This window comes from Coturnix japonica, chromosome 5, assembly GCF_054131305.1.
Source record: "Coturnix japonica strain WE chromosome 5, WE-NBRP24, whole genome shotgun sequence".
NCBI classification, from domain to species: domain Eukaryota; kingdom Metazoa; phylum Chordata; class Aves; order Galliformes; family Phasianidae; genus Coturnix; species Coturnix japonica.
The window spans coordinates 27,808,806-27,831,497 of record NC_140667.1 but is presented as its reverse complement, the minus strand read 5'-3'; the positions used below and the strand labels follow the sequence as shown (position 1 = coordinate 27,831,497).

The 22,692-nt window shown below is 44.2% G+C and overlaps 1 protein-coding gene and 1 long non-coding RNA gene across 5 annotated transcripts; one reads left to right on the top strand and one right to left on the bottom strand.

Moving 5' to 3' along the window:
- Window positions 1-418: 418 nt before the first annotated feature.
- Window positions 419-2,520, top strand: LOC116653468 (uncharacterized). Its single transcript, XR_004307340.2, has 2 exons — window positions 419-613; window positions 1,541-2,520. It is a non-coding gene; the product is annotated as an uncharacterized LOC116653468 (long non-coding RNA).
- Window positions 2,521-6,383: 3,863 nt separating this feature from the next.
- Window positions 6,384-22,369, bottom strand: LOC107314951 (serine/arginine-rich splicing factor 5-like). Of its 4 annotated transcripts, none has more exons than XM_015864818.3 (8): window positions 22,270-22,369; window positions 20,202-20,340; window positions 17,097-17,167; window positions 15,887-15,970; window positions 13,688-13,760; window positions 9,891-9,964; window positions 8,948-9,058; window positions 6,384-7,914 (listed from the first exon to the last, which is right to left on the bottom strand). In XM_015864818.3, exons 2-8 carry the CDS (start codon window positions 20,325-20,327, stop codon window positions 7,617-7,619), a joined length of 837 nt encoding a protein of 278 aa, XP_015720304.1. In that variant the 5' UTR covers window positions 20,328-20,340; window positions 22,270-22,369; the 3' UTR covers window positions 6,384-7,616. The 4 variants fall into 4 exon arrangements, with proteins under 4 accessions (XP_015720304.1, XP_085405142.1, XP_085405141.1 ...); XM_085549016.1 differs by lacking the exon at window positions 22,270-22,369 and adding an exon at window positions 21,822-21,955; XM_085549015.1 differs by lacking the exon at window positions 22,270-22,369 and adding an exon at window positions 21,545-21,678.
- Between the last annotated feature and the right edge of the window lie 323 nt (window positions 22,370-22,692).

The window sequence follows — 22,692 nt, the reverse complement described above, 5'->3', positions numbered from 1 at the left end:
AAGTAACGTTTAAGTCAATTAGAAAGACAGTCTGTTAACAGCCTGTTAATAGCTGGCTGAGATGGATTCCCATGATTCCCGGTGCCAGCATCTCTGCTCACACAAGGAAATATTTATGACTCTTCTCCCTCAAAAGCCTGGTTAACCTCATTTAAAGTGGAGAGCATGAAGATAGATCTATCAACATTAGGGACATCAACTCTCCCTTTTTGTCCCCACGATTAGAAGAGAAAAAGACGAATTCAAACAAAGTGGGAAGTGAATTACCCAGAGTGGCTGCAGATGGGAGCCATTAAATGCCTGGCTGCGTTTTTTTAATTGAAACAATACAGCAATTTACTATACAAATAGCTCTGGCAAAGCACCGCTCTGGTTCTGTGGAAGCCGGCCACCCCGCATCCCACGGGTCACACGCAGCAGCTCAGCTCGGACCCGAGGCGAGGCGCATCTCTGTGCAGAGCACCGCAGCTCCGCCTCGCTATCCGGACCACTGCAGGAACGTCGGGACGAGATCCCAGCGGCAGCTCCCGGCCCGTTACCAAGTAGAGTCCAGAGAGAAGCAAGTCCTTACTCCTCCTTTTGGGGCAGGGTGACGGCAAAAAAACAAACCCAGGTGGGTCCCACTGTAATCTTCATTAGCCGCAGGTTTTGGTCCGAGCTCGCAAAGCTTTAGGCCTGCCTGTAAGTCCGGCTTTGAAAGGAAGGTGTTTCTGTATTTTCAGTTTTTGGACGTGTGAGTAATAGGGGTGCCATCTAGAGGCCAAAGCAACTTTCCAGCACATTCCTTCGGACAGGAGTGGCATTGTCAATAACCTCCTCCTCCCACTACCTTCTTATGAAGGACGTCTCGCTTCTAAATAGAATTGTTACAGTACAAAGTGTTTCTCCATCTACATCCCTGCCCACAGCAGGGGGCTGGAACTGGATGGTTTTTAACATCCCTCCAACCTAAGCCAGTCTGTGATTCTGTCATCTCTCATTCAACAATTCTGCCTTAATAAATCCAGCTTAAGAATGAGGTAGATACAGATAGGTAATCTGTGTATCCACTGTAGGAATGAGATGCTGGGAGTCTCAGCTCCATCCTTCCATCCTGTCCCTGAGCTGAACAGCACCAGCCAAGCTGGGCCAAACTCAGTGGGATCCATTCTGGACCCTGCCTTGCATAGAAGTCAGTTGCTGCCAGTGTTAACAGGAGGCAGGTACAGGGCAGCCACAGCCACCCACTGCTCACCATGTGCTGCCTGCTCACTTGCACTAAACCCTGTGCCCAAGTGGAACTGCTCAGCAGGCTGCAGGGAGCGAGGGCTGCATCGTGCTGGGCAGGCCTAGCAGCAGAGGAACCCCACTCCAATGCTTTACAGAGCACTTCAGATTTGCTTGCAGACTGCGTGCCTCGCGCCCCGCACCCACCAATTGCAAAATCCCCTGTTGATATGACTAAGAGTCACGCTCTGCAGCCTCAGCTTTGGGTTCTACCTCTCACAGTCCTGAAACGGGGACAGGGAAGTGCCAGATGCTTTCTGTTCTCCTTGTCCAGGACTCTGCGACCACGGGTGTTTTTGAGTCAGCGGCGCTCAAGGGACCTTTCAGTCAGCACAACTGTGTGAGTGGCCAAATAAAAACAGACCCAAACGCCATCGGCTCCGCTTACATCAAGGAAAGGGGAAGCAGCTCTTCTACAGCAAGAGCTAGCTGAGTTCTGCAAGAGGTGGCTAAAAATAGGGCTGCCCCCTACAACACTTCCGTCCTGCCTTTGACACGCTCGCAGCTTTCACATCCCATCAGCCCCGCCATTTCCTCACCCCACACTCGGCATCGCCCTGCAGCCCTTCCTGCCTGTGCAGGGCTTTGAAGCATGGGCAGCTCCCTCACGCCGGACGGCAGCAGCCATTTCCTCTGCTTTCTTCACTCTTTCTGAGTGCTTTGGTCACAAAGTGAGAAGTGGGGCAGGTCCCGGTGAAGGTCTCACCCCAAGAAGACACTGGAAGTCCCAGAGGTGCCGAAGACAAGAAAAGCTTTCCACAGTGGAGTGTTTTCAAGGGTGTTTTTCTCAGTAAATGAAATGATGGAAAGCGTTTCTGTCAGTACCTCCAGGACAACATTCCCAAGTATCTGCTTTCAGCTTTGGCATTTGTTCCTGGAGAATCAGGGGCTGAAAATGGCATAAAGCTGCTTCTCAGAATAAGAAGGAAAACAAATGAGCAACGCACAGGAGGGGATGTGAAGGGGCTGATGTGTGTCAGCAGGCAGTGACACCACACAGCTGTCAAATGATGGCCCACGGAAGATGGCAGCACAGCAGCAGTGTGCCATGAGAGCAGCAGAGCTCCAGTTCTGCCAGTATGTCTGTGAGAAAAGGCACAGGACAGAGCTCAGTGTGGGCGGGCTGAGGAAAAGGCAATGACATCTCTTAACCTCAATGAAGCAGACTGTTGAGAATGGCCTCAGCATTTGCCCAAGGTTTTCCAGATGCTAAGTAAATAAAATCTCTGAGAAGCTGGACCAGTTGGCACCTCATTTACCTTTGTCTTCCCTGCTTTTCAGCCCAGCAGATACCCTGATGTCCCGATAAGGACAAACAGGATGAGGCAAGCCCACGTTCTCTGGACCACAAGAGGATGGAACAGCTCACCACCATGCTGTCAGATGGCAGCTTGAGCTCTGGTGGTCTGGGGGCCAGTCCTCTCCTCCAGGCTCCTGCTATCTAGCTGTTGTGGCCTCATGCTCATAGGCAGAGGAATTTGGTCTTGAAGGGGAGCCATTGTGCAGCTCCCAGTTCTGCTTGGGAGTGAACAGAGAGAGTCAGCAGAGGTTCCTTGCTGTAAAAGGGCTGGTGAGGAGGGAGAGCAGCCTGGGCCTCCGCTGGGCCTGAGGGTGCAGTCTCCCCAGAGCCCTGAGGCGGGCAGAGGCTGGTGTGAGCACACAGTTCTGGTTCTGGTATACAGAAAGGCTGCCCCGAGGTGGTTGTTTAGAAAGGGTGGAACAGGAAAGGCAGACCTGGGGACAGAGCCCCTGGGCAGCCTGTGAGGCAGCCTCCAGGGAATAGCTGCCCTGCTGTGAGGAGGCTACTTTGGGCAAGGGATGTAAAACAAAGCCGAAAGCCATCAGCTCAGAAGTCACATCCAGAGACACTTTCACCAGACCAAGCCAGAAGTGACTTCCTGAAGCTTCTTTGTCACCAACCTGCTTGAGAAGAGTGGCACCACACAGTGTCACTGCTGCCAACTGGAAGCAGAGCCATGGCAGGAGGCTGCCAGCTCCACTCCTGGGCAGCTCCTGCAGGAACACGTCTGTATGCAGGGGTGAGGAAGGTGCCGGGGGGCTGGCTCCTCAGCAGTTCTCTGGTACATTAGAGGAACATTTGCAAACTTTTGCCACTTCTAAGCCTCAGCAACCACTCTCAAGAGCAGCCTGTGAAGGTTTCCTGGGTGGTTGGTTTGTGGTTTTTACAGTTGTAATTTAGTATCTGGATCTTATTTCAACGGCCCCCTCAATCCTCCCAACTGCTAGTGGTTGCTGGTGCCTGCTGTGAAGCTGTGCCTGCATCCTTCAGGAGCTGCTGAGGGGCTGGGTGACAAACAGGCCCACAGCCCTCAGGTCACCCTTTGGGTCCTCATGGCAGAGTTAGAAGAGACACACATGGGCTGCCACAGATCCTGCATGAGCGTGGGCACGCACCTTGGCTGAGTGCTGAGGCCCTGCTCCCCTCCTCTTCCTTCCGCCCCCAGCAGGTGAGCGTGCCGGAAACCACACGGACGGAGGAAGGCAGAGTTTCCAGTTCTCTAGGCAGAGGTGCTGCTATGTATTTTCGTTATATAAATATTGTTTTTTTTTTTTCCACAAAAGTGATGGTTTGGGTCACCAGGGCTATTTTAAGATGGGTTTTGCATTTCCTCCAGAAAGGGCTTTGCCTTGAGGCAGTGTTACAGCACCACCTGGTGGGTCCCAGCGAGCGTCGAGCAGCAAAGGGGCCAAGCTGCTTGCTGCAAATGGCCGCAGCACTGCCAGCAGAGGGGCCGGACTGTGTGGCTCTGCAAGCAAAGCCCTGTCCACAGCACACCAGCCCCCAGCACGGGCTATCGGAGGTGTGAATAACTCCTTAACTACTGCCTCCTTTGCCCCACAGGCATCTGCAACTCCACATTAAGTCTACAGGAGCATCTGCAGATTTTGACACTTTCAGCCTGGCTGGCAGGTGCTCACAGCCGTTAGAAACATGACCAACTAAATTTTACCCATGCCAGCCACAACATAGTATCTGAAGGCCTGTGAAACTCAAGGAGAAATCAGCTGCCTTAGAACTGCTGAGTGCTAGCTGTTGGGCAGTAGAAAATAAGCACATATGTAGGGTTCCACTGGGTCTGATCTCAGTCTCCAGTGATTCATCTCATGTACACACATACACACACACACAAATATACTGAGGGCAATTCCTGGTTTGGACTGAAGCATCTACTGTACACACGCTGATCTGCATCTTCCTGTCTCAGCTTGGCACTGCTGGATACCCATGCAGCATGCAGGTTTTCTAAGATGGGGAAAGAGATTCAACCCTGGTTACATGAAATTACCACTGCACCACACAAGAGCATCATTCAATCCCAATGAAACCCTTTATTTTAAGCCCTTCATTAATCTTGAAGAGTGGTTTTTACCTTACACACTCACCTCTCCTTCATCACTCGCACACATGTAAGCCCAATAAATCAAGAGCAGTGATCATCCTTCAGATGTCTTGAGACTACCCAGACCTACAGAGCTGCCACTACCTAGTATTTCGCTATAGCATATGATCTACCCCCAGCCATGCCCTTTCCTTTTCATTCCCTTTACAGGCCTGGAGTGGCTCCACATACAGAGTCAGCGCACATGCTGCATCCCAATGTTAGCTAATGTGCAGAGCATCTTGCTTATGTGCTCCTGAGCCGCAACTCTAGTGGGCAGGTCAGTGCCAGCCCTGACTGGTAAATCACACTAAGTTGCATGATCTGTCAGACAGATTCCCAGTACCACAGCTCCCATTCAAACCAAACAGCTTCCTGAGAGATGGCTACGTAAACTGGAAAAGTCTGAGTCAGCCTCAATCCGAATGAGTTTCCAGCTTGAGGCTGCTTCACAGCACATGTGCGCAATGCCCACCCCTGCCAGGCCACCTGGCTCTGAGGTCTCACAGCTCAGACTGTTTCTCCATGTAAGTTAGCTTTGTCTTCAGCTGCTCTTATTGAAAGGGGTTGCTCCCTGGGGCTGTTATACCTTGCCCAGCTCTGACTGGATGTATAGGGCTACAAGCAGCTGTTCAGAAACTGATAGGTAAGAATGAAGAGTAGCATCTTGCAAAGAGGTGGAGAATTTAGGGAAACATAAATGATTTAACCTTTAAGCGGTAGGAAAGGATGGCAAACATACTTAAGATATCCGGTAACCTATTTCGTACATTTCTCCTCACTCTGAAGCATATTTCCATTTCACATCAGTTTTCACATAAACTTTTCCTCTGAGAGCCAAAACCCTTCCATGATCCCACAAGCAGTGGTAGCATGTTCAGCCACTAGATGGCACAAGACAGATGAGACAGTTCACTGAGGCCAGTTCTGGCCTTGGCTGCAGGCACATTCCCAGCCTGCTCCCGCCATCTCGCTTTTCAACTACAGGTCAGCATTCTCAGCAACCACCACTTGTTTTGCTTTTCTCACCTGCCAACCACTATCACTCAATATCTCCACTGCTTTGCTTGTGGATCTCAAAGGTCCTACGCTGGGCAATGGACATTCTGGAATGTTTTTTGCAAGGCCACTAACTTAACAAAGCAAGCAACACTGACAATTAAATACAGCTGAGCATATCCCAGCTTTCCCAGCAGTGACACAACGTGGAACTCCTTCACAAAGTAATTCCTACTTGTTCATTGTGTTTTTCTCAAGTGTCAGCATATTAGGATAACAATATGCTAAACATGCAAACATCACAAGCAGTAGCTTGCTATAGTAAGAGTATCTGTGTTGAAGCCTTAGCTAAAGAAGTGTAGCATAGGTAATAAAAGAATTCCTGGAAATGCATTTCAAATATTCTAGATGGTTTTACTTACAGGCAAATTCCAGTCTCTTTTCCACGTTTGGCAGTTGGTACTTCTGAACTGGTGGACAAAGTCAATCGCACAAACATACCTGCAAGGACAGCACAGATACTATTATTTGCTATCAATTCAAACAAGTTTCTGAGCCACTGATGGCCACAGTACAATGGAAGGATCTGATTACTTACCCGTGGTAACTCCTTCTTGGTTACATTTCATTTGTTTCTGCAAGGATACATCTTCAAACGGGTCTCCTTGTGATCATGCCCACAAGACTGCTACCAAGTAACAGCACTATGCAACATTGTAACGTAAGCCAGAAAAAGGTTTTATTTTACTAGGATTGGTACATTTCAACACACGTAAGACTTTTGAGTTTAATTTACACGTATTTTTTCCAAAAACGCTTCCCTTCTTTAACAATCCAGAAGTTAAAAAAATCTTATTCCAAATTATAAGAACAAACAGTGGAAATTTCTATTAATCAAAACAACTGTGCATTCAGGAGATTTAAAGGAATTATCCTCCTTACCCTTTCACATGATTAACTTTGACTGTCACAACTGACTATGCTTTAACTGGGATTTTTTGCTGCTGTTCTTTACTAAAATAACTTTCTGTTCCATCGAGACTATTGCTAGTCATACACACAATACTCAGTATCATACTTCTTGGTATGAAAACTATGCCACTTTTATCAACATTAAAAACATGGACATGCATATTGACATTTCTGTGCAGTTTTATGGAGTCACCTGTCAAATAAGGCCTCTACATACAATATCACATACTAGTGAATTACTGGAAAATTAGTATAATGGATTCGCAATAATCCCGACACCTGGATGGTATGACTCACTGTAACAGGAAAATCCAGCTTTTATTACTGGTTAGCATTGTATTGATTCACTAGCCAAACGTACAATACTCAACTGGCCAAGGTGTATTCCTGAAAGTCTGTTGCAAATTAAGCGTATTATCAAGGTCAATTAAAGCTGGAACTTAAAACAGCCTCTTAAGCCAAGCAATGGGGGGAAAAAAAGTGAACTCTAAACTAAATTCAGCTGGTCCATTCATACTCGCACAGAAAAGTAGCCACAGAACTTTAAGGAATAAAATGCATACTTCCTGTTCCTGGACTCCGTATCAAGGACAAAAGATAACATACTATTCTGGAAGTCAAAGGCCTTGAAGGTGGAGGGGAATCTGGGGGCAGGAGAGGGCAAAAGCAGCGCATTGTCTCATCCCATTACCTCAGCATTATGTGTACGTAATATATCTATAATAGAAACGTTTACTAATAGCAGGAAAAATAAACAACAAAAAAAGACTTCCCACTCCAGACTTCACTGAAAGGAGAAAGCTGACAGCCCCTCCTCACAGAGACGGCCTATTTGATGACAGGCACTTTGGCAATGTAAAAGGAGGTTACCTTTCCATCACGTTAACTCTTCCCCTCCCAGTTCTCATGTGTAATTTGCCTCAAGTCTTCAAGAAACTTGAATCAAATTAAATGCATTAATACATCTCTAAGAGCAGGTTAACTACGGCTGTGAGCAGAGCTCGACCTAGAACGAGATTTTCTTTTAGAAGAAGAGGGAGATGGGGAAGAAGCTGGCAAGCTGGAGCGGTGACTCTTCTGGGAGTAGCTCTTTTTAGGTGTACGGCTGCGAGAACGAGACCGGGAGCGGGACCGGGATCGAGAGCGAGACCTGGACCTGGACCTGGATCTGGACCTTGATCTGGACCTGGACCTGGACCGGCTGTATGATCTTGAAGATCCTGTAGACTTGGACTTGCTGCGAGACCTTGAGTAACTCCTTGATCGAGATCTGCTTCTACAAAAACATAATAAAAAGCTGTAGTCTCATGTCCCACTAAGTTTAAAATACTCAACATCCATTTTAATTCTCAGCTGCTGCGTACACACAGCATTTCCAGCCGAACAGCTGAACATACTATGCGCTGCACGCAGTTACTTCAGAGAACAGCTATGTTTCTATTGTGTTCTGTCAAACAGTATCTTCTTAGGCCAAGGACAGCAGAAACTGCTAGTCTTAACATTCTCTGCTACCCTGACAAAACAACTCCTTAATGAAAGGTGCCGGCCTTCCTCCCTTTCTACCCTCCTACTCTCTTCCCTCCTGTTCTCCTGGAGCAGACAAACAATTTTTAGCTGTTTATCAACAAAAGCAAAGAAATGAGAATTAGTATCTGTGGTGTTCATTCTTTCTAGAAACCTCTGTGTAAATTGCTCAGCATTTTTTCACAGTGTTAAAAACATCTCTGAAGGCACCAACACCATCACACCTCAAGGCTCAAGAGTTTAACACAACCCCTCTTTTTCATTAATATATATATATATTAATATATATATATATATATATATATATATATATATATATATATATACACACATATATATAAAGAGACTTAATTAAAGAGACAAAGCTAATCTGTTTGTGCTTTTTTATGACTAAACGGCAGAGCTGTTTTGGTAATAATTCATGGAAGCTAACATTATTATTCTCATGAGCAGAGTGCTTTTCACAACAATCTGAGAGGCATTTCACAGGTCTGTGAAGCAGCTTCCTAATCAGTTAAAAGGGTTTTAATGCCAAAATTCACAGCTTCTAATCTTTTTATTTAAATATTGTGTTTATTTTTTAAAATCTTACTCTCATCATTAAGGGCTCTATGTAGCCTATTTTCAGCAACTCAGTTCTTACGTAAAATCTATTTACACTGCTAGAAAGTGGTTCTCTGCTGTGGTATCTAGCTTGGGGCTAAAGAATTAGATAATTAAACCTTGGTGTTAAAATAACCCAAATCCTTGCCCTCAGCAGAATTTTATCTAGTCAGGCTACACACCTATGCCTCCTGTGATCCTCAATCAGTTTAATTCTGCGTCCATTCAGCTCAGTGCCATCCAGTTTTTCCAGTGCACTCTTCATATCACTGTAAGATGCAAATTCCACCACCCTGTATGCCATAAAGAAAGAGAGGGAAAAAAAAAACACAAAACGGTTACAAAGCAACTGAAAACGCAAGGAGAATAAGCGTAGGCTTCTTAAATACTGTTGATTCACAGCTTGATGTTTCATCTTCTCAAAGCTATTTTTTAACCCGATGACAGAGAAATATAACCCTAACTATCCTATATATATATATATATATATATATATATATATATATACATATCCTATATATTCATACCTTTCACATCTTCTCAGACATTACTGTAACTCAACCTGCAGAAATGTGATAAAAATCCAAGAAGCGAATGAAACCTGCACCAACTGTGGAAATACCTTTCAGTCCTCCACCAAACTGCATTTTAAAGCTGTCCAAGGAACAAAAACTTGCAAACCCTGCTGGCTCTATTCAGATTTTTAACAGTGAATAGAAAGAATCTCTTCATTTTTTCCCATCTCTTTTTCTTCCTTATGTTCATTTCTCACAGTTCTGCCTGCTGAAACAGCGCAAGATACTGGCTGATACTTTTGCCTCAGATATCAGAATTAGTTCATAAATGATTATACATAGGTGGCTAATACTACAAAACACAATGGTTGACTTTTCTCCCTTCTCTTTTCTGTTCTGAAATTGGCTTCATTCTCAAGAGAGACAGAGTTCAGTACTATTTCTGAACTCCTATTTACTGACAGGTTTATCATTTCTAATTGGAGAAATTTCAGCCAGTTTAAGCGAGACTACGTATTTATGTTTTGTTTCTTTTTGTACTATAGGAACAGTGATCTTGCTTTCAACAGTTTCTGTTTTTGCATACATTTATAGACAAACATGAACTCACCCTTCATTCCTGTTGTTTCTGTGTGCATCCACATAGGTGACCTCCCCTGCTTTTCTCATGACATCTTTCAAGTCCTGCAGCAAAAGTTAACATTTCAGCTTTAAACAGGACACAAAAGTCAGCTAGCAACAGATAATAAACATCATCTTAGAAATTCCTTCTCGAAAACTGCATAATGCTTTGCTTTCTCTCTTTATATATTAGAAAAATCAGTTTCTAAGACTCAGTCTAGGTAACAGCAGGTATATACAGAACTACGCAGAATAAAACAGTGCTTTTAAATTAATCCCACGTCACAAAAAGAGCTGTTACAGAAATAGGGCAATATTTAAAACCAACATGTACATTGTATCAGACTTACACCTGACAGAAAGCAACACAGTACTAAATGCAAGTTTTCACTCTGAGGACCAATGGCCCAGTTAAATGACAATCTAATACATTTAGACAAATTCGTTCTATATGATCTCCTCCCCCAACTTCACAATAAAATTAAATACAAATAGGTTTAACTAGAATACAAATAATAACAAGAGGATTTCTTTCCTTAGATGTCACTCCAATACTCTGACACACTACAGTGCCATGCCAACAGATACCCTAGCACTTAAGAGAAGCTGAACTGCAGGCAATATGACATTACTTGCTCCACAGCAGCATAAAGCACAAAAATAAAAGGTCACAAAAAAATCTAAATATTTGTGTAACTTAAAACAATACTGTTGACAAACTATCTGGTATTTGACAGTCCCAGACTACTTACCGCAGCTCGCCACAAGTGGCAGATGATATAAGGTACCTTAAGCAAAGAGTTGTTTGTCCAATACCTAGCTGGCCAAGAGGAACTCTTACATGAGAAAGGCAGACTGATGGCTCATAGCAATATGCTTCACGGAGGTACCAGAGGCCCTGAAAGCACTGGACATAGTCTCCAGAAGTGGCTAAAGAACCCGAGGATGATCTGTGCTAGCCAATCGAGATCAAACCCAGGCAAACCAAGATCTAGATCGCCAAAAAACAGGAGTGTCATAGGAACCAAAAGGAAAATTCAGAACAGGCCAAACCCTAATTTCAGCCACTAAAAAACCCCCAAATCTTTGGTTCTTTCTCCTCCACACAAGAAAAATGAGGGTTAACCAAATCAAGGTTGTTAGAAAAGGTTCAAAACACACTTGGTTAGAAATATGCTTGAGGAAGAAAAGACTAGAAAACAAATAGTCAGGAGAAACTTCAGAATATTTGCCACAGGATATAGGAAGGCTCAGTTTTAGCTCATCTTTTTAATTAGAATTCAATAGTTCAATTTTAAAAACTGGCACAAGCAAATCAGCAGACATTTCCCTTGTTTCATGTGTGCTTATAACAAAGAAACTATTTTAATAGCAAACCCACAGTACTGTGAAAAGTAATACTCCAACCTTAGCATCTTTAGCCCAATTTAGAGGTAAGAGGAAGATTTTGGCTCTGCTGAAGTCAATGAAGGTTTAAACAGACCAACACCAATCAAGAGAGAGTTTAAAAATGTTTAACTACACCTTTATTTTCTAGTTTCAAAATATTAGTTTTTAAAATGGGGGCCCCCTTGCCAGAATTGACACAATATGTGGAATCCTAAAGAGGGTAAATCATCTTGAATTGTCATTTGTGATAGCAATGTCAGTATGATTAAGATGCCAGAATTGTTAATCAGAAGAGATTAGTGTGCAAGATCCGTAAGATATCTGCTATTATGAGGGGAATATTTTAACATTATCTAGTCTTATTTAGCAACAACAAAAAGCAATAATGGAACAGCCAAATTTTATCCTAAGTTTACTGCTCTGGTTCACCTTAAACAGCACAAGAACACCCTGTTGTCCTTAGCATCAAAAGAAAATAAATGTAGGACAACCATAAATAGGAAGTGCAGACATTAAAATTACATCATTACATAACACAGATCTAATTTTCCCTATTTGAAAATAGACAGATGCAGAAAAAACAAACGAGAGCCATTGGAAAGCTCTCAACACCAGAAATGCGCTTACTAAAATAAGGAGAATTCTGACAGAACAATCCACTATGTATGAAATTACCTACTAATAAGATAGTCAACAGTTTAGAGAAGCCGGTCTGAAGCTCGTTTTTTTTCCAGTGATATTTTGCTGTTTTGTTGTTTAGTATCTCAACACAGAAATTTTTGAAGGAGACAGAAGTTCTCTAAGCACGGGGATCCACACACACCAAAGGTGAAACCATGCACCTAAGTTTTAAAGCCTGGTTCCATATCAATTGTGGCTGCCAGAAGCTCAGGGGTTAGAAAGGAATAAGAATGCTCCTACTGTTAATGTATTACATACTTGAATCTGTTGTGTAAGTAGCAGAGCTAAAAGACATTAAAAGGCTACAGTCAGTAGGAAAACAGTACAGCTTCAAAACAAAACGAGGCACATGCATTTTAGGTTCAAACAACCTCTAGGCAGGTATCAAGAAGTAAAGTCTCTTATGATAACATACATATATATAAAACAGTCATTAAAACATTTATTTTAAGTCCTACAGAATCATTATTATGAAACCTGGGTTGGGTGAGCTCCAGTCTAAAACACTAAGTATACATAAAGCCATTATAAATATTTATAAGTAAAAGAAAGTTACAAAAGAGTTCATTTTTTTCCAAGTTATACACTTAACAGCACTACAGGATTTACTCTCTAACACTCTATTCTAGCTTAGTCCTCCAGTCCCTACTGGCATTTCTAAATATTGTTTTGTTTGTTTGCTTAATAAAAACTCACATGCATAATTGCATAGAATACTCAGAAGTAATTTACATTGGATTCACTTACTCATTACATCAACTCAGAAGTTGTCTTTTCAGTTATTTGGTACATAACACAACTGGACAATTACAAGCTTTTTGAATCTATCATGCAGAAGAACAAACCTAGTTTTGCCATTTATCTGTACCCAAGCTCTTATGGAACACATCAGCAGAGCTCCAGGCAACAAAACTGCTTCTTCACGTGGACCTCTCTGCAAGACCAAGTCTTGGAGCACTCAACACTTCCTACCATGTTTGTCAGTACACTAATTAGGTCTGTTTAGTCAGAGGATATAAAGGTTAATGAACAAGACCAAAATACATTTGTCATTCACCTTTTGTAAACAGCATCTGCTGGTATGTCCTTAAAAATTACACTTTCTATATAGACTGCATGCTATGTAGAACAAGTGAAGAAATTGATCATGCAGTTATTCCGTCTAAAAGCCAGCTGAAAGAAAACCGAAACCCAATAGCAAAAGGGAAGACAATAGAAAAGTGGTAAGAAAGCTGCAAAAGATGATTACTGAAAGAGATTATTTGTAGTATCTATAGAAAGCACACTTCACATAGTAGATTTCTTAAGATAATTCGTACAACAGAGGGCCATAAATTTCGCTCAGAACAAAGGCATGTGCTTCCAGGTAGAGCAATACAAAAGGATGACATGGTTTCAATAGCTGTCATTCTTCAATAATTCAGAAAAATTCTTAAGTCTTTCCAAGTTCTATCAGTTGGCAAATACGAGTAAACACAAATAGATCCTCAACTATAAAATCTACATCTATAGATTTTATACGCTGAACTTTTTATAAAGCTATGAAACTCAAGACTTGTTTAAGTGTTTGAATGCTGACTTTATCACTGATTTTTTTGCCTACTTCTTATTTCTGATGAATATTTATGATGGCTTTAATAAAAATTTCAGCTGAGAGCAGTAACTTCCAGGGTAGGAAAATATAGTGTAAAAAAAGAAGGTAAGATGATAACTCACCTGCCAGCTAATACGGGATGAAAGGTTCTCAACTATGATCCTGTGTTCAGTACGAACAGGGGGTCCATATCGGCTGGAAGAGTTCAGTGAGAAAACAAACAAACCTTCAGGGTAAGGAATTCAGAACTTCAGACATTAAACGTTTTCTGTACTTTGCTGCAAGATTTGAGTCAAGCGTCTCCCTTGTTGCTGGACTGCAGATTTGATTCTCCCTAATCAAGAACATAACTCAGAGTCCACTACAAGAACAGAACAGTAACTAGGGGAATAAAAAGGATTTAGATGATAAATTTTATACAGATATAGTCAATATAGTTGTCATTTTTCTAGATACACTGAAATAAGAGCATAGCAAAAGAAAAGTACTTTAAAGAGAAACAGTTTAATTTGGGTAGGGATCTTAATTTGTGCTCCTAAATGTCAAGTCAATTGTGAACAGTTATGTATGCCACCATACATAACATACATACAGGTGTTCTTGTGGGTTGAAATACTTGTAAGGACCCTCATAGTATCACAAGGTCGGAAAGGACCTACAAGATCACCCAGTCCAACCATCCTCCCATTACTGTCGCCACCACAAGCTACTAAATCATCTCTCATAGCTCCTCATCCAGACACCCCTCTCAAAAACAAAAATGTGGCTTAAAAATATTCAGAGAAGAACAGCAAGACATCTGGAGATGTCTGCAGGTCATTGCTGACCACAATCCTAGTTGTTCTGAATCCAGATGGATCTGGGAGCTATGGCAAACATACACCAGCCTTTTGATAAGTAATGCAGAATTCTAACAATGACACAACTTCATATTGCTACAAAGAATCAAGAACACTGACCTTAAAGCAAATTGTTCTTATCTTCTCCTCCCCAAAAAACACAATCCTAAATCATGTATATGGATTTGTACACTGAAGCATAGGCAATTTCATTTCAGCGCATACCTCAAAGTGTCCCAATTTTTTTCAGACCATCCAGATCTTCAGGGCATTTAAACAGAGGTCCCAGTGTCCCAAAACTGGCAGGCCGAGTCTCATCTTTCCATTACTGTAAACCAAAGCCTCTTCCTGTCTGGCAGCGGCAGTCTGACACCACGAACATGACTACCACGTCAGATGCCCGTACACACTTCCTACTTTAAAAGTCCACTTTTAGCCTAGACCTCCGAACAACTATACCGCATCAAGGTTACTGCCACTGAAGAAAAAACAATCTAATTAGCATAGTTGCATATGCAAATTAGATGTTCCAGACACTGATTTGTAACTTGCTGCCTTTGAAAGAAACGCAGAGGTTTTTGTCAGTTAAATCTTTCAAATTACTCCACGTAGACCACAGCTACAAGTGTTTTTACACAGAAAATTAATTCATGCGTATTTACTTCAGATGGGCAGACATAAAGTACAGACATGTGAAGTGCAGTTCTTCTGTGGAATGCATGTCAATCTGATGAGCGTCACAAAATCCATTGCAACACGGCACAACTGGCTCAATTCACCGAGAGTAAACACTTCCACGAATACCCTGTGTCCACTGCTGGTATTCCAGATATGAGCTATAGCCATTTCTCAGATTCCCCTGTTGACCAGAGGCTCTCCTTCAGTAGGGAACCTGTCCAGTCACCAAACATGGTATTTAAATGCTTCTGCAAGTGCTAATTATCTTGAAACCTGGTCCTGCTTCTGAAATGCCGTCCCTTTTGTATGTTGTGCCAAAGCAAGCATTTTGATAACCATATAACTGGAAACGTGACAGCTTGGTTAGACAGTAAATACCTTGGTGAACTATCGCTTTAAATCATTCTACTTAGCCTGTAAGCTCATTTTAACAACAGAAGCCTCGATAGAGCAGCTCTGGCATTTTCCTCCATTTAGTATTAAGTCAGCCAACTCAAGTGCAGCATTATCCCTTCACAGCATTTACACAACAGTAGGAAGTGAGACCAATGCAGTGCCCACAAACATGGAAAGGGAGCTTTTCCAAAGATGTTTGTGAATCTCCATTGAGCCAGTTAAAACCGCTTTAAAGACCACATTTTCCTCTGCCAGAGGAAGTAAGGCATCTGCAATGTTGGAGAATATAAAATCTCTTCCATGAATCAACACAAGGAAAACAGGGCTGGATCCCTAGCTCTGGCCACCAATACAAAATAGCAATGCAGTTCACTTCTTCTGCTTGAGGAAACAGTACAGACCACCTACCTAGATCCACTCTGCGAGTAATAACTGAACCGCTGTGCGAATCTGCCCCTTCCTCTTCTGGCTCGAGCATGTTCAATCGTGACCCTTAGGACAGCAACAGAACAAACAAAAAAAAAAACAAAACCAAAATGCATACTTGTAAGTATTTGACGCTGACTGAAATATTTCCTAACTGGAAGCACATGTAAACAAACAAGAAGCATCTTGCCCTGACAAGCAATACTTAATAATACAGTCATCAGCCTTCCTTAAAGAGGCAGAATAATAGTGTTCCCCTGCCTCATTCCCCTGCTCTCAGACTTTCATGAAAATGGTCATGGGTCTGTAATTTAGGTTGATTTGCCAAATTTAATTGAAACAGAGCCCAAAACTAATCACAGAGTGAAAAAGGCAGCAAAAAGAGCTACAGTGGCCTAATAACCTAAAAACAGCTACCACAATCAAAACAAAAGTTACCGTAACATCAAGGGCTGCACTGAAAGTAATACCTCCTGCTTAATGATGTCAGCTCACAACATGAGAGGCAGATGGTAGTATGGCTGCAGAGGCTGAACCTTCCCACCAATATTCCATTACATGTTGCTGCTGCGTGACAGATGGCAATAGAGCAGCCTGACAAAATGGCGCTGGACATGGAAATGTGGATGAAGCAAAAATTGTCACTGAATGCCTCCATGCTGAAAAAATTGCATCCGCTGGTACTCATCAGTGCTTGCTGAACATTTACGGAGATCAACCAGTGGATGTGAGCACAGTGGGCAGTGCGCTTCAGCAGTGCTGACAGTGGGTCACCTCTGCTGATGCAGATTTTTGCAAGCATCACATGCAGTTTCTTGCTAAACACTGGCAAAAATACACAGCTAACAGTAGTGACTACGCCAGAAAACAATGCTTTGTAGCCGTGGACTTGCTCTATTAAGTAGTGTTATTGTGCTCTTTGAATCTGCCGTAGTTTCCATGGAAATACATAGGAGGCATTACTTTTGGAGCCACATACATAAAATTACTACTGTCTGCCTAGCTGCCAAAGGGCAACACTCCAAAGGGCTACCATCAACTTCTTCTCTCAAGTCAACAGATTCAAATGAATCTTTTCAGATACGGTTAAGGAAGGAGTATTCCATCTTAGAGCCACAACAAACAGGCGTGAGTAGGAGCTAATGTGCCATATCTAGATGCAAAACACTTAAGGGAAAACAGTCAAGCTTACCTTTCATCACACAACTCTTTTCCATTCAGTTCATAAATGGCATCATCAGCATCCCTGTGGTCTTCAAACTCCTACAAAAGACATGGGAATAAACAACCATTTTCCCCTCATAGTATACTAGAAATACGCTTTTTAAATACATGTTCAACTTTAGCAGCAAGAACTTTGAACAAAGAAGTGGACTCCCAGCACATTTACAACTGAAAACCCAAGATGTTCCCATCTACAACCATTTCTTCTGCCTCCACCCTACACACTAGTTTTGCCTCAGTAAGCTATTTCAGTACAACTATTTGTGGGATCTATGTAAAATAAATTAAAACATTTGGTTTATTACAGGAATATCTAAAATACATTTTGGGGCAAAAGCAAGGGGATTTTAAGGGTTAGAGTTTTAAATGACAGCCCTGCATGCAGGGAAGTACTATATAACAACCTGAGCTGATCCAATTGCAGCCAAAAGCAGGAGAACTGCACGCTTCCAAAACCTTCTTAAGAATTCTAACTGAACTGGCAAAGAAACAGTAAGCCAGGAATAAAGAAAAAGCCCTTCTGATTTTCTTCTAAGCTAATTCAGTCCACTGATCTGGAAAAATGGTTCTTGTGTAAGAAGAGTAAGAAAGATGAATCCCTCTTCAATACTGGCAATCAGCTCGTCTGGATCAGCTGCAATGTGCAATTCCCTTGACTGCTGCAATGGAATTTGCTGCTTCACTTTTGGCAGCAATGCTGCTTTAGTCAGCTTGAGTAGACCCTGCCCACTATCCAGCCCACTGGTTCTTGGCAAGGCTGTTTGTACTGCTCTGCAGGAAACTAGGTCAAGAAACCCATCCAGATGAAAAACTGCACACTTGCTGCAGGAGGTGGAGCTGAGAAGATTGTTATTTTTCAAATATATCAACTTCTCAGGTGGGTTAATGGTGTGGCTGAGCAACTGTGGTAACACCGTATGAGGGAAGAAAGGGAGGAAAGAAAACCTTAAGAACAAATAGTTGAATAGGGATTGCTTAAACCAACAGAACATAGCAGATGGAAAAAAAAATCACAGATCTGCAGCTCAAGAGCAATGAAAAGCAGAGAAAGAGCTTCTCGAGTCGAAGAAAGCATCTGCGTAACTACAAACAACTTTTCAGAAGCAATATTGCCTATATAGGTTTCATAAATGCAGATTTTTAAATAACCAAAACAAAAGTCGAACAGCCACAACTGGAGGACCTCAAGGGCTAATACTACTCAATGTTTTTATCAATGATCCAGATGGAAAGAATGAATGCATCCCCACCAATTTCATGGGTGACACCAAACTAGAAGGAGAAATAGATAAGCCAAACGGAAAAACCATCACAGAGAGATTTTGACAGGCTGTAAGATTGTGCAAAAAGAACTACAAGCCTTAACAAAGGTAAAATATAAAGTCATGCACCTGGGACAGATTCATCCCAAGACAAAGTACAGCCAGGGGTCTGAGTGACTTGGTTATAACTGCTGCAAAGGGCATGGAAATCCTCATGGAGTGTAAGCTAAGTGTGAGTCAGCACTATGGCCTCACAGCAAGGAAAACAGATCATGTCCTGGGCTGCACTAGCAGATCAAGGGATGTGTTTTTCTGTCCTACTTGGCATTTATTTGGCCACATGTGAACATTGTGTCCAGTTCTGCTCTCTCCAGTTCATGAAATAAGTCAAAAAATTGGAGCAGGACTAGCAGAGGGCCACCAAAGCTGGTAGTTTTATGAAGGAAGAAAGGCTGAGGGAGTCGTGTGCATTCAGCCTGGTGAAGAGAAAGGTCAAAGGGGATCTAGTTGGAGTCTTCCAATACCTAAACAGTCACACGGGAGCACAGGACAAAAGGCAAAGAGCACAAGCTCTTTCAGATGGGAGAAAAAAATATTCCTCATCATCAGAACAATTAACATTTCTAACAGAGTTACGGGACAATTATTCAATCTTATCATTGAGCTCTGAAAAGAAAATGCCACTGCTGGGGATCCAGAGAAGAAAGGAAGGAAGGTCAGCTGACTCATGTGCAGCAGCTGTACAGATTTTTTCCCTGAATAAGCCAACAGCCCTACCCAAAAGAAGAGATGCTCAGGGAAAAGCAAGAGAGAAACAGCAGCACATGGAAAGGACACACTGAATAAACTCACGCTCAACTCTTAGAGCAGCCACCTACCTCCAGACTTCAAGAGGAAAGTAGTTGACTGCCAGGAAGCAAAACGAAATACCTCATAACATGGTGCACTCAGGAACCGGTGTGTGTAGGAGCTATGACGCAATATTCATTTGAAGCATAATTAGACAAAGACTATTTCTTTTTCTTTTTCCATAGCTTCACACAAGGAAATTATCTTGGCAGAATGAATGACATGAGAGCACATACGTCACCGTATGCAGGCGGCATAAACCTTCCCAGCTGAAATACAGCACCAGAGAATGGCTCATTCTCAGGGGATAAGAACCAGGCTGATCCACAGCCAGCCTGTAAAGATTTGGATGATGGTTTTAGGTAGGAAGTAAGATCCAGTAAACCTTGTGTTGCATTTAGTAGTCTGAGAGACACATATACTTTATGGACGTACACTGATGGTGAATACACCCACCTTTAGCTGTATGACAGTTAAAGCTGTGCTGCAAGCAAGCAACTATTCCACACTTGTCTTAGTTAACTACCTTGCTTTGTGTCAGGTCATTACTTAAGAGATACGACCAAAGAAAACAGAAGTGAAACACAAGTGAAGCCGTGAGAACTTCTCCAAGTCAAGACTTTGTTGGGTTTTATGATGTTGTAACAGACTATATATACTGTCTTCAGAAATAAGGGATAAAATCTAAATCCCACAGAAGAATGCATTCGGATTCATAATGCATTTAATGCAGCTACAACATTTCCAAGACTTTGAGCAAAACCTGGAAGAAAATAAGGAAAAATGCAACTGAATAGGGGAAAACGAATCACATCCTCAGAAAAGCAATCTGTAACATATATCGATATCTTCCATTTCCCATTGGAACTATTATTCCCTCAAGTATTTGCCCCTCCTTGACTCCAGCCTAGCAATGTTAGCGCCTCTGAGCAAGAGAAGAAGAAGAGTAAGGCATTACTTACCACAAACCCAAATCCATTTTTTAGATGGATTTCTCGTATGCGTCCATATCCTTTGAAGAACTTCTCCACGTCCCGCTCCCGAGCACGTGAGCTTAAGTGTCCAACGAAGACACGGCAGCCACTCATCTTAAGTGTGATGCTACAGAAGAAAAACATGATTGCTTCTCAGATTAACAGACTTAAAACAGAGTGATTAAGATGGCGTTCACATCTCAAGAAGCCTGGTTCAATGCAATTTGATTGTATCATCCCCAAAGTATCTGCGTTAAAAACCTGGTTCTCCTCCATAGCCAGAAATGGAACAAACTCATGTCTTGCTGACTTTCAGCAGAACCTGTACAGAATTCCCAGCTTTGTTCATTTCAGTCATACAGCTTAAAGTCCTCTGGTAGCTGCAATAATGGTTTCACTAGCTGCTAGAATAGAGGGGTTTTCCTAGCAGACCATAAAAACAAACTGACCCATTCCATAAACTCTAAGATTAATTTAGCAGTAGTTAAATACAAGAATGCCAAGCTCTTGCCTTCACCTGAAAGGACTACTGCAATTAAAGTTATATTTGTGTTCAAAAGGTAAAGAGCACTGATAAAACTACATCATCCTTCCAGCGCAAAGGCAGATCCAGTTCAGGCCCCCAGATGTGACAGTACACTTCCTTCTTGTTGTAATATTGACTTGCTGACCCAAATAGTTAGTTAAAAATAAACTAGAAACCACATGAACAAATAAGAAGTCCATGTGATTTAAAAATTTTTCATTCCTTGTGACGAGAAAATTGCAATTATTTGGCTTGCTTGGCGAGCTTGCTGTCCTACAAAACACAAAGAATGTAAGCACAAGGGAAAAGAAATACAGTGTGAGCTTAACACTGGGCTGTAGAGCAGATGGTACACCTTGCAGACACACCAAGTTACTCCATTCAGGGTTAGCGTGATTCATTAGGCTTCTACTGATGATTAGCTCATTCACTTGTGTTACTGTGCTGCTGGAGAAGTGTCAGCAAGGAGGGCAGCACTGGCCTTCTGCTGGGGGTAAAGAATGGCTGACTGCACCTATTCGGATCAGTCGGAACTGTCAGGGATGCACAGCCTGCGACAACAGCACTCCATGCCACAAGTCCACAGGTCCCCTGTGAGGGCCGCCTGCCCTTTGGATCCCCCCTCGGGCTCACTGCAGCCGAGGCAGGATCAGCTCGGTCCCTGCTGCACCACCCCACGCAGGGTCAGCGGGGGAAGGCCACCATTACATAACTGTAACCGTCTGCCTGAAAACACGACAAGAACCGGCATTCTTGCAACGGCGCTCGTTTGAGGAACAAGAGGAATATGCCCGATTTAAGCGACCTCGTGACTACCGCTCGCTTCTTCGGTTCCAGAAAACAACGGGCGGAGGAGATGAGACTCAGCGGACGGTCGGATGGGGCCGGCTGCCCAACAAAGTCCCCCAGGCAGCGCTCAACAAGCGACACGCGTCTGGCCCTGCACGGCGCGGCCCAACACGGGGGGCTCACAGCGCTCCGGCAGCGGCACGGACACCCGCTCGTCGCAGCGCCTCTCACGTCGCTCCCGGCACGACGCGCCGTGGCCGCTCAGCGCTGACGGCTCACGCGATACCACGTACCAGTGGAAAAATACCGGGGGAGGCCGGGCCCGCGCCGCGCATCGAGGCCGGACCCGCGGCGTGCCCCGACGCAGAGGGGCCTCCCCGAGCGCCCAGCGGCGCGGCCCGGCCCGTCGCCCCGTGTCCGGCCCGGCGCTCCCCTCGGCCGGCCCCGATCGGCCGCCCCTCCCCGCCAAGGGAGCCGGAGGGACGCGGTGCGGGGGGGCCTCACGGCCTTCCAGGGCCGCGCCTCCGCTCCCCGAGCGCCCGCTCCCGCCGAGGCCTCCCCCGGCAGCAATCTTCCTCCCCACCGCCCCGCGGCCGGCGGCGCCGCGAGCGAGGCCGGGCCCGTCCCCGCCCCGCGTAGGCCCCGCGGCCCGGCCCGGCCTCGAGGAGCCCGCTCGCAACCCCCCGCTCGCAACCCCCCGCCCCGAGCCTCCATCCGCCGGGCGGGAGCGGCGCCGCTCACCGTCGCCGTGCGCTGAGTCGTGCGGGCCGTGCGGAGGCAGAGCGCTGTGCCCGGCGATGGCCGCCTTGTTCCTACGAGACACCAGCAACGCCGCGCGCCCACAACGGATGCTGCGCAACCGCCGACGTCCGACTCCAAGTCCCAGCGTGCCGCGCGGCGGGACACGGCCGCGCCCTGGCCCTCAGCTACGCCGCCATGATGCGCTGCGTGCTGGGTGCGCACACGGATGGCGACGCTGCTGCTGCGCCCGCACCAGGGGGCGCCCCGCCAGAATCACAGAGTCACAGAATGACCCGGGTTGGAAGGGACCTCAAGGATCGTGTAGTTCCAACCCCCCTGCCTGGCAGGGCCACCAAACATACACATTTACTAGATCAGGTTGCCCAGGGCCCTGTCCAACCTGGTCTTGAACACCTCCAAGGA